This window comes from Caretta caretta, chromosome 1 (assembly GCF_965140235.1).
Source record: "Caretta caretta isolate rCarCar2 chromosome 1, rCarCar1.hap1, whole genome shotgun sequence".
In the NCBI taxonomy this organism is placed as follows: Eukaryota; Metazoa; Chordata; order Testudines; family Cheloniidae; genus Caretta; species Caretta caretta.
This window is the reverse complement of record NC_134206.1, coordinates 336,780,177-336,793,989: the sequence shown is the minus strand read 5'-3', so window position 1 is coordinate 336,793,989 and position 13,813 is coordinate 336,780,177. Positions and strand designations below refer to the sequence as shown.

The 13,813-nt window shown below is 40.1% G+C and overlaps 1 protein-coding gene across 4 annotated transcripts in view; it reads left to right on the top strand.

The window, feature by feature from the left end:
• LOC125630489 (semaphorin-3D) overlaps positions 1–12,555 on the top strand; it is a 199,755-nt gene extending 187,200 nt beyond the window's left edge. For all 4 annotated transcript variants that reach the window (XM_075124521.1, XM_075124522.1, XM_075124520.1 and 1 more), the window contains one exon: positions 4,222–12,555. In XM_075124521.1, the coding sequence (XP_074980622.1) occupies positions 4,222–4,650 (429 nt within the window). In that variant the 3' untranslated portion in view covers positions 4,651–12,555. The remainder of the gene's footprint in view (positions 1–4,221) is intronic.
• The last annotated feature ends 1,258 nt before the right edge of the window (positions 12,556–13,813 follow it).

Genomic DNA, 13,813 nt, shown 5'->3' with positions numbered 1-13,813 from the left:
CGCATGCCAGTGCTTCACCACCCTCCTAGTGAAATAGTGTTTCCTGATATCCAGCGTAGACCTCCCACACTGGAACTTGAGACCACTGCTCCTTGTTCTGTCATCTGCCACCACCGAGAACAGCCTAGCTCCATCTGAGAAGCTCCATCCTAGTGTCAAACTGCACATGAAGGCTACTGTATTACAAATTATGCATGGTAATAATTCGTACGGAGATGGACTAAGTGACCCAACAGCTCTTCTAATTCTAGATTCTTCAAGATCCTCCATAGCTCTGTCCTTCGTTTTACCTGACAATAGGCTGAGCCCCACTGTGGTGTCTTTGAACCAGTGTACAGCCAGCTTAAACAGCCGGCTGCAGATTCCCTTACTGTAGGAGGTCTGACGTGTAGCCGATATAGAGTGACCATATAGCAAGTGTGAAAAATCAAGACACTTTTTTGCAGGGAGGTATAGTTGCATATATAAGACAAAGCCCCTAATATCAGGGTGGTCCCGATAATATCAGGATGTCTGGTCACCCTAAACCAATGTAGCCAGCCCTCTGCCTCCAGAATCAGAGATGTGGCCAGAGCAAGCTGTGCTCTGGCAGTTCCCAGCTGCAAACAGCTCTTTGGAGGACACTGCAGCTGGGACATAGTGTAGAACAGCCCTTAATCTGCTCTAAACTATGGTGTCAGGGAGCCACAGGATGCCTCTTTGAAACTCCCTTACTTGGGCTCAGCAGTGGTTTGAGCCTCTTGTCTCTTATTGCGTCATTTCTGCTCCACCAGCATCACCAGCCTTTTCGCCCTGCTCATCAACTTTACCCACAGCCCTCTTTGCACTTTCTTGCACACCAGTCTGTACTCCTGGCATGACCTGCTTGAGCTGCTATGAAAAGTCACCACCCTCAACTCATTCAAGCCCCTTTTTAAGATCCACCTTTTTCATAATGCCTACACAAAATTAACCAGATTAGAACATGTTTTCCCAGAATAATTTATAAAAACCTTTCCTCATACTGCCATGCCCATGCTGATTAAATGCATAATCTTGGCTTCTAAGCATCTTGGAGAAGGCTTTCTGTTTTGGAAGACACCTAATAATATATCTTTAGGTGGCCTTAGAAACAATAATAGCAAAAGTGAGGGAACCCTTATCTTCAAAATAGGCCTTTTCAAAAACTTAAAATATCTCTTTTGTATTCTACTTTTGCAGGATACTAAATGTTGTGGTATCACTTGACAAAATACAATGCCATGTCTAGGTGAAATTTTCAAGAAATCTCACTCGGTCTAACTCTGCTCCTGTTGAAATCCATACGGGTTCTAATGGCAACAGAGTAAAGGCCAATGCTGAGCAGTTTTGAAAATCCCACTCTATATTTCTCTGTCTTCCTCAGACATCCAGAAGTTGTCCATGTCAATGTTTCTTAATTGGTGGGTCGCAATCCTTACAGGGGAAGAAAGGGTGGATCATGAAAGGCAACTGGGGAGATGGGGGATGTTTGCGAGGCACTGGAAATGTTATTATAATCTACATCAAAGAAAATCTCTCTCCACCACTGCCTACCCAGCCTTACTCTTCAGGGTCAAGTATTGTCTCTCAACCGCGCAACACGCACACACAAATAAATTATATAGGTGTATCGTTGTTATCATTGATACATTGTTATTGTTACTTTACAATCAATGCAAGGGGGTTGCAAAATTTTTTTACTTCAAATAAGGGGATGCCATCCTGAAAAGTTTGGGAAACACTGCCCTATGTGATAGAATCTGGTGAAAGAAAAGACTTATTACGTTACCTAGTCCATCTCCCCGCTATTGCAGGACCCTTAGCTGCTGTAAATGTGCTTGTATTTTGAGCATGACCAATTTAGTTTAATTCAGACAAACTTTGGGGTTGTATCGTGCCTGGTATCAAAAGATCACAAAGCACTTGCCAGACACTTATTAAATAAGCCCGACTTCCCCCTTGTGACGCAGTAAGTATTACTGTCGCCAATTTCTGAATGAGGAAACTGAAGCCCAGAGCTGCCTTGCCTCAGGCCATGATGTGTGGCCATGACAGAACCAAACAGAACCCACCAGTAAGCCCCAGCTGAGCCGAGCTCTGTTCAGCAGACCACCCCGCCTTTCTAGTAGCTGACGTGTGCTCTCTGAGCGGGTCATCAAGTGGCACACAGGCAGCTGCACATCTCTGGCTGAAGAGTGGCTCAGCTAGCATGGTAGCAAGCCAGGCTAGCAGAAGCAGGACTTATATATTATTTAGGGATGAAGAATTGCATACAGATTGTTCACATAAAAACAGTGTGTAGTCTACCCACTGTGAATACAGTTAATTTACTCATCTTTATGCTTCCCTGATCTTCTTCCTCTGAAATATGCTGGAAGGGCAGATGTGTAGTCTGGGACATTTTCCAGATTTCTTTCTTCTTTTTCTTTTTTTCCAGTGAGGCACTCATAGAATCATAGAATATAAGGGTTGGAAGGGACCCCAGAAGGTCATCTAGTCCAACCCCCTGCTCGAAGCAGGACCAATTCCCAGTTAAATCATCCCAGCCAGGGCTTTGTCAAGCCTGACCTTAAAAACCTCTAAGGAAGGAGATTCTACCACCTCCCTAGGTAACGCATTCCAGTGTTTCACCACCCTCTTAGTGAAAAAGTTTTTCCTAATATCCAATCTAAACCTCCCCCACTGCAGCTTGAGACCATTACTCCTCGTTCTGTCATCTGCTACCATTGAGAACAGTCTAGAGCCATCCTCTTTGGAACCCCCTTTCAGGTAGTTGAAAGCAGCTATCAAATCCCCCCTCATTCTTCTCTTCTGCAGGCTAAACAATCCCAGCTCCCTCAGTCTCTCCTCATAACTCATGTGTTCCAGACCCCTAATCACTCAGCACAATAGTGAATTAAAGAGGGTCCTTGCGTATTATAACAATACCCTAGTGGCGCTGAAGATGCGTTCAATGAGCATGCTGCATTGTGGGCTAATCAAGCTGAACTACAATCCCTTCGCTGTTGTGCTCCCCTGCAGCCTCTGTGCGGCAGCAGAACACTGCGCACTCTGTGAAGTACCAGCTGCCTTTCCCAACATCCGTGCTTCAGAGGGAATGTACTCTGGGGTATGGAATTAGAACAAGGGACTGGGAGTCAGGGCTCTACTCACAATTCTGCCACTGAGTCTTTGTGTGGCCTTGGGCAAATCACTTAGCATCCATGTTTCTCCATCTGCAAGGGTCCTAACATATCAGTGCCTCAGAGAGGGGTTGTGAGGCTTAATTAATTTTGTAAATCACTTGTAGGTTACCAGATTTGCAAAGTAGCTGGCAGCATGGATGGCTATGTTTGCCTCAGGTACCAATTGCATTGAGCCGGCACACCAGTGGCTAACATGTCCTATTGTGCTAGATATAGCAAGTATTTCCACAGCCTTCACAATCTCAAGTACAATTCCACAAATGTTGCAGTGAATAGGGTACATAATGCACAGAAATTCAGCCTTAGCTTTAAATCTCTGTTTTTTCCAGGTTTTCTCATTCACGGATTGTAAACCCTACATGATAAAAGAATTGCACTGGGTTTTAGCTCCCTGAGGTTTAGCATTGACGTTTTTCTGATCTCACTGACAATGGTGTAAATGAAGAGTAACTACACTGAAGTTAAGAGAGTTTACACTGTTGTAAACCCAGTGTCAGATCAGAAGCAGATTCATTGTCTTAATAGTTATTACTATTGATTTATTATATGTATTGCGGTCATGGCTAGGCACCCCAGTCATGGACCAGGACCCCATTGTGCTATGTGTTGTACAAACAGAATAAAATGATAAGCCCTGCCCCAAACAGCTTGCAATCTAATGGGATTTGTCCAGCTAACTATCCAACCCTTGCTTCGAGAAAGTCAGCTACCTTGCCGTTGTTTTGGTCTGTTTAATTGTATTATTTCTTGGTGACTCTATCCTCTCAGACTGTATGTACATTTAACTAATGCATGCTGATGAGATTACAGTTATCAATTGAAGAGTAGAACTCTGAAATTCAAATGGCTCCATACGTATCTCTTTATCTAAGGTACTTATGTGCCAGTGACCTAGAGGTAAAAGGCTGCATTTCTCATTGTCAGTCCCTGAGCCAATCATCCCCTCTGTCTCCTCTACTCCCCACCTAACACGTACTCAAATTTTATTTTTCCTGTGCTTTTAATGCATTCTTTTCTGCTTTGTCCAACCTCACAGCTGAAGGCTGATGAGAGGATCATCAAAACGGAATACGGACTGCTGATCCGCAGCCTGCAGAGAAAGGACACAGGGGCGTATTACTGCAAAGCACAGGAGCACACGTTTGTTCACACCATCGTGAAGTTAAATTTGAACGTCATAGAGAATGGGCACATGGAAAGCACTCAGAAAACGGAGGATGAAGAGGGACGAGGGAGAGATTTGCTTACTGAGTCACGGCTGAGATACAAGGATTACATTCAACTTGTCAGCAGCCCCAGCTTCAGCCTGGAGGAGTGGTGTGAACAGATGTGGCACCGGGAGAAGCGGCGGCAGCGGAACAAAGGTGGGGCAAAATGGAAGCACATGCAGGAGATGAAGAAAAAGCGAAATCGAAGGCACCATGAACCTGTCAGCAGCCCAGATGCCAGGCCAACATCTACATAGCTTTTATATTCTATTTAAAGAAAGGACATTTAACATGCAAAAATACTGTGTTCTGTTTTGTGCATCCTTCCTATTAATTAATGTTGCTTCTCACTGAGATTAGATAATGCACAGTCATTATTGGTCTGTACAGAACTGCACTGGAATATGATAGCAAATGACAAATTCCTTATTTGAGCACCGCACTCAAGGCAATAATTCCAAATCTGTTTTTTCCCCGAAAAATTCAGATTTCATAGCTAACACTTAGTGAGAAGCTGATTCGTGACATATGTCATGGGGGTGTTCCATGGCTTCCCTGGCATAATTTTTGTATGAGATTTAAAGTCTATGTTACAGTATATTATTAATGGACTGCTACATTCCACCCGAGAGTTGGCTGCAGTTCAGGGGTAGGTGGATGTATTTGTAAAAGTGCTGGGGGGTCTTGTAAGGATGGGAGGTGCCATATAGATACAGGCCATTTCATGACAGATCTGCAAAACTATACTAAATTACCCATTGGGCATATATTTAGGTACATGGGTGGCATTTGCTAACGCAGAGAAGCAAAGCAAAAAATCAAATTAAATATCAGCTTAGAAGTAACACTCGTTTTCCCCTTTAAAAATGTAATCACATCTTAAGAGGAGGAAATGTAGAACTTTATTCATTAGGGCATAAGCAGCCTCTAGTTTGCAGTCCATCTGCTGAAATGAACTGTTGACTCAAATTGAAACTGCCAGCAAGATACTCGAGAGTAAATTTCGTAAGAAGCATGTGGGAGGTACATGCACAAACCCTATTAACAAATAATGAGATTTCTGCCTTCACCTCTATTGTCTTGCTGAAGATTTTACCCTGAATGTCTCCACTCACCTCTACAACTCTAACCCCCGACTGGCTTCATTTTCTGGAGTATGGTTAGTTTGTTGTGGAAAAAAGAGGAGAGGTGAACACACGCACAAAAAACCTCCCGAACTTGATGACAAAAGACAATGAGGGAAACATATTTGGTGACAGACAGAAACTGACAGTGCTCTTACACCAGGTATAACAATGGGGAAAGAGCAGACATTCCTCAGACTTGTGTATTTGTTTTATAAAAGGTCTTGTGTATTTCAAACAAGGTATTGTGGTGTTGGAATTAATACTTTTTTATTATAATTAAATAAAAACAAAAAAAGCCCATGTGTAAATTAACTGAAGTACAAGTTAGAGAGGAGCAGCTTTGTGATTTACAATAGCATCATTTGTAAATTGTTCCTAGTTTTACTTTCTGCTCTTTAATAAGATAAATCTTCTTGTGTGAGCAAGAGACACTGTGCTTCCTTCAGATCTGATTTACACCAGTATAACTCCATTGGCTTCATTGGACTTTCTTCCAATTTACGCTAGTGTAAGCAAGATCAAAATCAGGCCTATTGCCTCTTCTCATGCTTTGCAGCCCCTCTCCCCCACTCTACCAAACCTCCCCCTTTTTGCCTTTCACGCCTCTTTGAGTGTGAAATGACAAATTAGCGACGTCCTCACATGGAAGGAAGCTTTGATGGATACTAAACCGACAGACTTTACTTGTTTCTCATGCATTCTACATGTCTGGATAGCAAAGTCTGTGGAAAACCCATGTAATTGATGTGCAATTCATTAAGGAACCAAGAACTTTGGCTCTGAATGCTGGAGATTATCCCTATCTGCTACCCAGTGTGTGTGTGCTTTCAGTCCCAGATCAATAATTGTGTCCATACAATCTGTGTCATTGTACATTTTCTTTCTGATAAATGATACAAATATGGTGGTGTGTTTTTCAGATCGGAGAAAGGAACCCCAGCTGACTCAAGCTCATTGTAAAAAAACTAAAACTGAATGTGCATGTATTGTATAAAGACGGGGTTTATATTCTTTGTTTTTTCATTAAGAGATACATTAGTTAATTAGAAGGTATTAGGTAGTTTGTGCTCAGTACTTTGATAGTGTACTCTGCAAGTGTTAAATATTATAAAAGATGAGAGGGGAGTTTCATTGTACAGGACCTTTAATCAAAGAGACTGATGTCCTGGGCTCTTATTAGTAAGGTTAATCTTTATTACTCTGAGTAGCCTATTAATGTCTGTAGAACTTTTCACAATAGTAAGCATTATGCTCAGAAATCAGCTTGTACAGCAATAGGACCTTACGTCAAGATTTTCAAAAGTGACTAGTGATTTTGACTGCCCTGATGTTTCTTGCCCAATTTGAGACTCCATAAGGGGTGTTATCCTGTAAATATGAGGCCCATTTAAGGAATCTTAAGTTGGAAACCCAAAAATGAGACACACAAAATCTTGAATCACTTTAAAAAAATTTTGCCTAAGAATGACTGCAGTCACCATACAGAACCCACCGATGTATTCCGTGTTGTATTTTATCAGTCCAGAAAGTACCATCTCTCAGAGTTGGTCCTTCTGGGAATGAGTGGTGCCACGCCATGATTAAGCTAAGGTGCTACCATCAAATAATCCATCCTGGGCCTGTGCTTACATATACTGACAAGGGGCCTGCTCCTGCTCCCACTGAAGTCAATGGGAGCAGGACTGGACTGAGTAGTGTAATTATTCATTACAGCACAAACCCTACTTACCTTATTCATAAAAGTAGAACCATGGACTCACTTCAGTGGCCCTACTCAATGAGATAAGGTGAGCAGGATTTGGCCCTAAATGAGCTGTTTGTTGTTTGGTTGGTACTTTTTTCCATCTTCCTTAAGAGCTGAACACAATTGATTTCCTTTAGGTTTAAATAGCTTTGCAGAGCCTAGTGCTACAATCCTCACACAAAACTCCCCATCAACTTCAACAGGAGTCTTGAGGGCCTAAGGGCTGCACCACTGTGACTGCGAGCATAAAAGATTGAATTAAAATGTTACTACTCTTAAATTCAAGGGGTTTTGTTTTATTTTAAGTATTCTTGCAAGAGGATTCCTCTCAGAGGACTGACCTCAACTCTCCTGTGTGAAGTAGCAGAGTGAAGCCCCAAGTGAGGAATGAGGCCATTTCTATCCTGGGGAAATAAATTCAGTAATCCTCCAAGTCGTTGTGCCATATTGGATTCATACCACCCCGGGGAGGGATATTTAATAATATTGTGCAGATAAAAATCTGTGGTTCAATACATTTTATAAGTGATGTACTCTGAGCTAGCACACTGCTTCTCATAGTAGATGATACGCTGGTCATGATTCCAAGGGGCCCTGGAGACCAGTAAATTAGATAGATAGTCCAGGGAACACTGAGGAAGGATAAGAAGGGATTTCTTTAGACAGTTGTTTGATATTCAGTCAATAACCAAGGTCAGGAGTAAGAGTAGTGGATCCTTCTGTAATGTACAATCCCCAAAACAGTCTCAAGGAGAACAGAATGAGCTAACCCAGGGAATTGTAGCAACAAGAGCTAGACAAGAAAGGATTCCCTTCCTAAATATATAATTTAAAGGCACAAACCTGGGTCTACTTAAATTTCAAAATGGGGACTTGAGGGTCCATTGTGCTGCTGAGCTGTATAATGAGCCACAACAGGCTCGTAGTTAAAATGAAACTGAACCCACCCTCCTTAAAGTGCTCAATAAAAGTACAGACACTCCCCGACTTACACAATCATTCCGTTCCGGAAAGCTTTGCATAACTTGACTTTTGCATAAGTCGGAAACGTTTACCCAAATGTTATGCAAAAAAAACCCCTCCTATTTCTAGCTCACGGAATTTCTTCCGTAAGTATGAATTTGTGTAAATCGGGTCTTGTGTAACCCGGGGAGCGTCTGTAATGATACCCAAAGTTTAGGTTAAGCATGGAAAAAGTTACCTCCACATTAATAACTGAAGGTTCTAAACAGATCCCCCCAGTGCAGACTTTAAAAAAAGTTACTTTGGTTCAATCAGTAATAAATGCTCTTCCCCTACCTCAACAAAATAAAATAAAATAATTCCTTCTCTCCCCACTTCAGAAGATAACTGGTGTTTGTCTGAGTTGCATCCATCTCAAACAGGCTGTCAGAACATCCAGTGCAGCTTGTATTGTAGTTGTTAGAATTCTAAAAACTGATGCCAGCTTTAAGATCCAACAGGTCCTAAATACAGTAGTAGTCCAGAAGTCAGTTAAAACAAAACTGGCAGTGGGATTAGCGGACAAAGGAATAAAGCGTTTAACTCTTCTTCTGATAAATTGTTTCCTTTGCTGGTAAACATTCTAGGGACATGTGTGAAAATGTATTCATATCACAGACACAGTTTTCTGTGCAAGCAGTTACATTTACACATATGCTGAGGAGCCAAGATCCTTGATTTTGCCAGTCCTCAACTAGACATTGGACCCTGATTCCTATCTCAATCATACTGATGTACAGAATTAAACTTAATGGAATTACTCTGGGTTTACATTCATATGAGATCAGAATTGGGCCGTAGTCTAAAATGCTCTGAAATTTTAATCAAATCTATGTAAGTCTTGATATGCACCTACCATTTACAAATCCCTTATCGAAAATTAATACATGGTTATTGGAACATGATTTTCCTACTAAACTGCTGTCATGTGTATGACTGTTTTGTAGGGACCTACATAAGTAATTGGATGCATTTTATTTTATGTGTAACACAAGGTTGTTGCAACTGATTAGTATGAGTTAAAAATACTTACAGAGCCAGCTCAGTCATTGATGTCAGTGACCAAAGTCCCATTGGCTTCAGTAGAATATAGATCTGAACCTAACCAAAATAATTATAGCAAGTTATTCCAAGACGCAGCCTAGAGTGTAGATAACTATGTAGAGATTCATTATACAGAGGAGAATCAGGAGTTAACTGCATGGAAGGCAGTGGAATTACACCTGCATGACAGGAAAATCAAGTCCACATGTCTCTCCAATATATTCTGTTACAATTTATGAAAATTTAAGTGGTCCCTTATTATATTTTACCTTAGTGTCACAAATATTACTCAGAATTAGGCTTCTGTGATTAGCTGATATGTGAAATCCTTTGTAATTGTAATCTATTCAGGTTTATAAAATAAATTCATTATAGACAGGAAAAGGAAGGATAAAAGAACAGCTCATGAAAGAATTTTAAGGCTGTGAAAAATCTTGGTTTTTTTACTTCCATATAGTATTTTAATGATGATAAACCTAAAAGTGTCCAAGCCAGGCATACATTTTGACAGTGCTGAATATTTAAATAAATTATAATACTGGACAACAGTATTGCTACAAACTTCAACAGACGCAGGATTGGGCTCTTAATTGATCAGGTTTGTTTTTATAACCCACAATCCAAGTCTGTTGTCTCAAGTTATCGGGCCAAATCCTTCCTTGGTTTTCACTCAGTCCTCACTCAGGCAAACTCTTGCTGACATTAAGAAAAAACTAGGAAAATCAGTGAAGATTTCAGGATTTGGCTCATTGCTTGGTGTATAAAGTTAAACATACTAGAAGGCCCCTTAACATATTCTCATCTCAGACAATGTTTTCTCTTAAGCACTTGTGTTTGTATAGATTAGTGTCTACCACAAACTTTCCTAATGTTTTGACACAAAACTATTCAGTGGCTGACAGATGTAAACCAGATCTGGAAAGACAAATCACAGATCGGAAGGTGAAATTTGCCTCAATAATGAGATTTTGAAACTCTTGTTTAAAGTTGGTCTTTTCCCTCTTTATTGTATTGTTATTGTGTACAATTCCCCAGTTTAAAATCAATGTCTGTTGTGCTTTAAAACAAAAACCTTTCTGGGTGATGTAAGAACCAGAAAAACGTTTCCAGGTGACTTTTATTACTGCTATAGACCGCTAGTTAATGGTTTCATATAGTCTGTGCCAAGAAAGTCATCTGTCCACTCATAGGCAGTCATGATATTTTTAATGGATGCAGACATGTCTCGATTTTGGTGGTGTTTTATATTCTGCTCCATTACTCTTGTTATATATAAGTGCCTTTGGCTGCTTTTTGTATTCTTTCATTTTGTTCTTGCTATTCCTGCTGTTAAATGGAACCATGTCCAAGACCAGCCATTTTCTGAAGATTCAACATACGTGGTAATAGTGACTGGAACAGAAGGCTTAGGCAGATAACTTGTCTGCTAAGGTGTGTCATGGCTGCTCCGGGCAGAGCCTTGTGGGCTTCACAACTTTAATGAGTTTTGAAAGCACTTAGCATTTCATGGGACAGTACCATATATCTGCCTATAGGCTGAAAGCCAGGATCAGTTTACAAAACTTGCATTTACTATACATCAAAGCACCACCTAAAGTTATATAATTTGTTATTGAAAGTTCCAAAACTCTGATAGCTAGAAATGGTCAAATTTTAAAAGGAAAAAAATACTTTATCAAAATGCGGCCATTTTCCAAAAATGGAATATTTTTGGAAAAAGCTTTCATATTTTTGAAGTTTTCCATTTTGTCAAAAAAAAAATCAACAGAAATTTGTAAAGAAAAAAATTGCCTGCTTGTTGCTTTTCAAAATGTATATTTGTGCAGGGAGGGAAGATTGCATGGTCATTTTCGGGCTTATTTACATGAGGAAAAAAGCCCAGAGTAGCTGGTGTGGAGCAACTCGTACACACTAGATACTTCACATTAACTCTCTGTGTGGACATGCTTACTCTGCACTAAGAGCACCTTTGTGCGCTTTAAAGCGTAATGGTATCCACACGGGTAGCTAGTGCATTTTAAATTCACACCCTAGCTTATTACTCCACACAAACTTCCCCACGCAGACAAGCCCTTAGTCACAAGGCATTTTTTAAAAAACATATTTTGAAAATTTTAGTTTGAAAATGAATTATTATTATACAAGAAAATTCAGGAAAAATGAAAATACCGGGAACAATGGCATCATGAAAATTGCTTTCAAATTTTCCAAAACTCACCCAACTTTAAAAAAAAATCAACCTGCTCTAAAGGATTCCTTAAGTTCTGTTACTTATGATTTCTTCATGACTTAAATTGAAGAGATTTCTATGTAAAGTAAATGTAAAAATGTCATTTTAAGTTTGCTAGTCAACATGTTGACATTGTAAAAACTACAGTACATTACTACTGGATAAGAAGTACAGAAATCTATGAAACATACAAATCAAGAGAGACTGATCTATAATCTTTTCCATCACTTGTATGAAGTGCATTTTCCCCCACAATTAATGACAGAAAATTTCAAATATCTCAGCATAAGTCTGGCTGGGAAGAAAGGAAACTGCTCAAAACCTCTCCAAGTGCTCTCAAGAGAAAAGTCATGGCCAAGCAGACTGACCAAAAGGAATTTGGTTAATGCCTCACATTCTGTCAGTAAGGCTAATATTTTCACATAGGACAAAACTCACACTATTTCAGAAGTCCAGCACAAGAACTATGCACCATTTAAAACCATGTTATAGGGCTTAAGTGGTTCTTAGACTGACTCTGTGAAGGAGTCCATTTCACATTTATAGTATCATTATTTATAGAGTAATATGGAAAAAAAACCCATTTTTGGTGGAAAGGGCCCATTTGTAAATTACCATGGCTAAATATAGAGACACAGTGGGTGAAGCAATATATTTTACTGGACCAACTTCTGTTGGTGAAAGAGACAAGCTTTTGAGCTTATACAGAGCTCTTCATTCGGGTAAACCTGAAAGCTTTTCTCTTTCCCCCACAAAAGTTGGTTCTGTAAAAGATACTACCTCACTCACCTTCTCTCTTTAATATCCTGGGACTGACATGGCTACAACACTACTACAACCAATATAGCTAATTATGTAACATCATAAGTAAAGCGTTGTACATGGTCACTAACTAGCTTTGAGCTTGGCAATCCTGTTGTTTTAACAGGAATTCCAATCTTGTAATCCAAAGGTATCTGAAACTGTTAAATGTATATTTTGGTTTTATTATAATAAATAGCAAATTCTGACAGAACTTTTGCTGTCTATTTTTTCCCCCTAATCATACCAAATAGTACAATATGGGCTTCCAAAGAAAAAAGGATTGCAAAGTGAGAAGACATAGGCCATGTTTGCCGTAGGAGTGCTTTACTGGTGTAGGAATACATTTATACTATTAACAGCAAATCAATCCTAGTGTAACAGCAGCTACTCCAACAAGTCTGTATTTTTGTACTGGTGTAGTGAAAATGCCTATTCAACAAAACAAGGTATAGCAGTAAAAGGACAGCTTTGCCAGCTGCATCTACACCAGGGTCTTCTGCCAGCACAGCTCTGTCGATCAGGGATCACATCTCTTTTCACCGCTGACCAATGTAGTTATGCTGGCAGACATCTGTAGTGTGGACCTGGCCTAAGGAACTAATAATACAAGCAAGGAGCTCTTTGAAGCTCACAGGACAGCATTTGTGAAATTGATTAGCTTTCTAAACTTTCTGCATGCTGTTGCTCACAGCGAGTAGTACATTACTCCACGTCTAGTCTCTGTGAAATCCGTGGGGCTGCTGACTAAATACGTCACTACTCAAAGAGAGAAAAGGAGGGAGGAGGTGAAATCTGGCCATTTGGAAAAACTTGTGGGCCTATTCACACACAATGAGATTTATAATGTTAATGACAAGAAATTCAAAGTTTACTTGACACTGGTAGTAATTTAGATTTCTATGAAGTAATATATTTGATCCAATTTTAGAGTGAGCAAAAGAACAGCTAGTTGCTGTTAGGGGGCTTATTCCTTCTCCCACTTACTTCCCTGGTCCTTCTCGCGTGAACAGAGAACAACAATACCCGAAGTCCAAAGGTGCAAACAATTCGATGTTTATTGGGGTGAACTTCCAGTAAGCATGATTCCAGTTTCCTTCCTTAGTGTCCCCATTCCCAGCTCTGACACCACAGAGCCTTACCTGTGTTCCTGTTCCCATTCCCCCTCCCTCAGCAAAACATGATTCCAATTCCCCATCCCCATTCCCCCCTCCCACCCACTCATTTCCTGATGACTGCTTGAGTTCTGCTTAGCTATACCTTAACCAATCATTCTACTGAAATTTAACTAACCAATCCTAACATATTGTAACATGATTAGCTAACCAATTATATCCCACCACCTTAATTAGTTTACATCCAGCAAAATTAATTATACAGCAGACAGAAACAATCACAGAACCAGAGAGAGACCATGCAAATAAACAATAGCAAAGTGGGAACTATAATGACAAAACAATACAGAAGTGAGG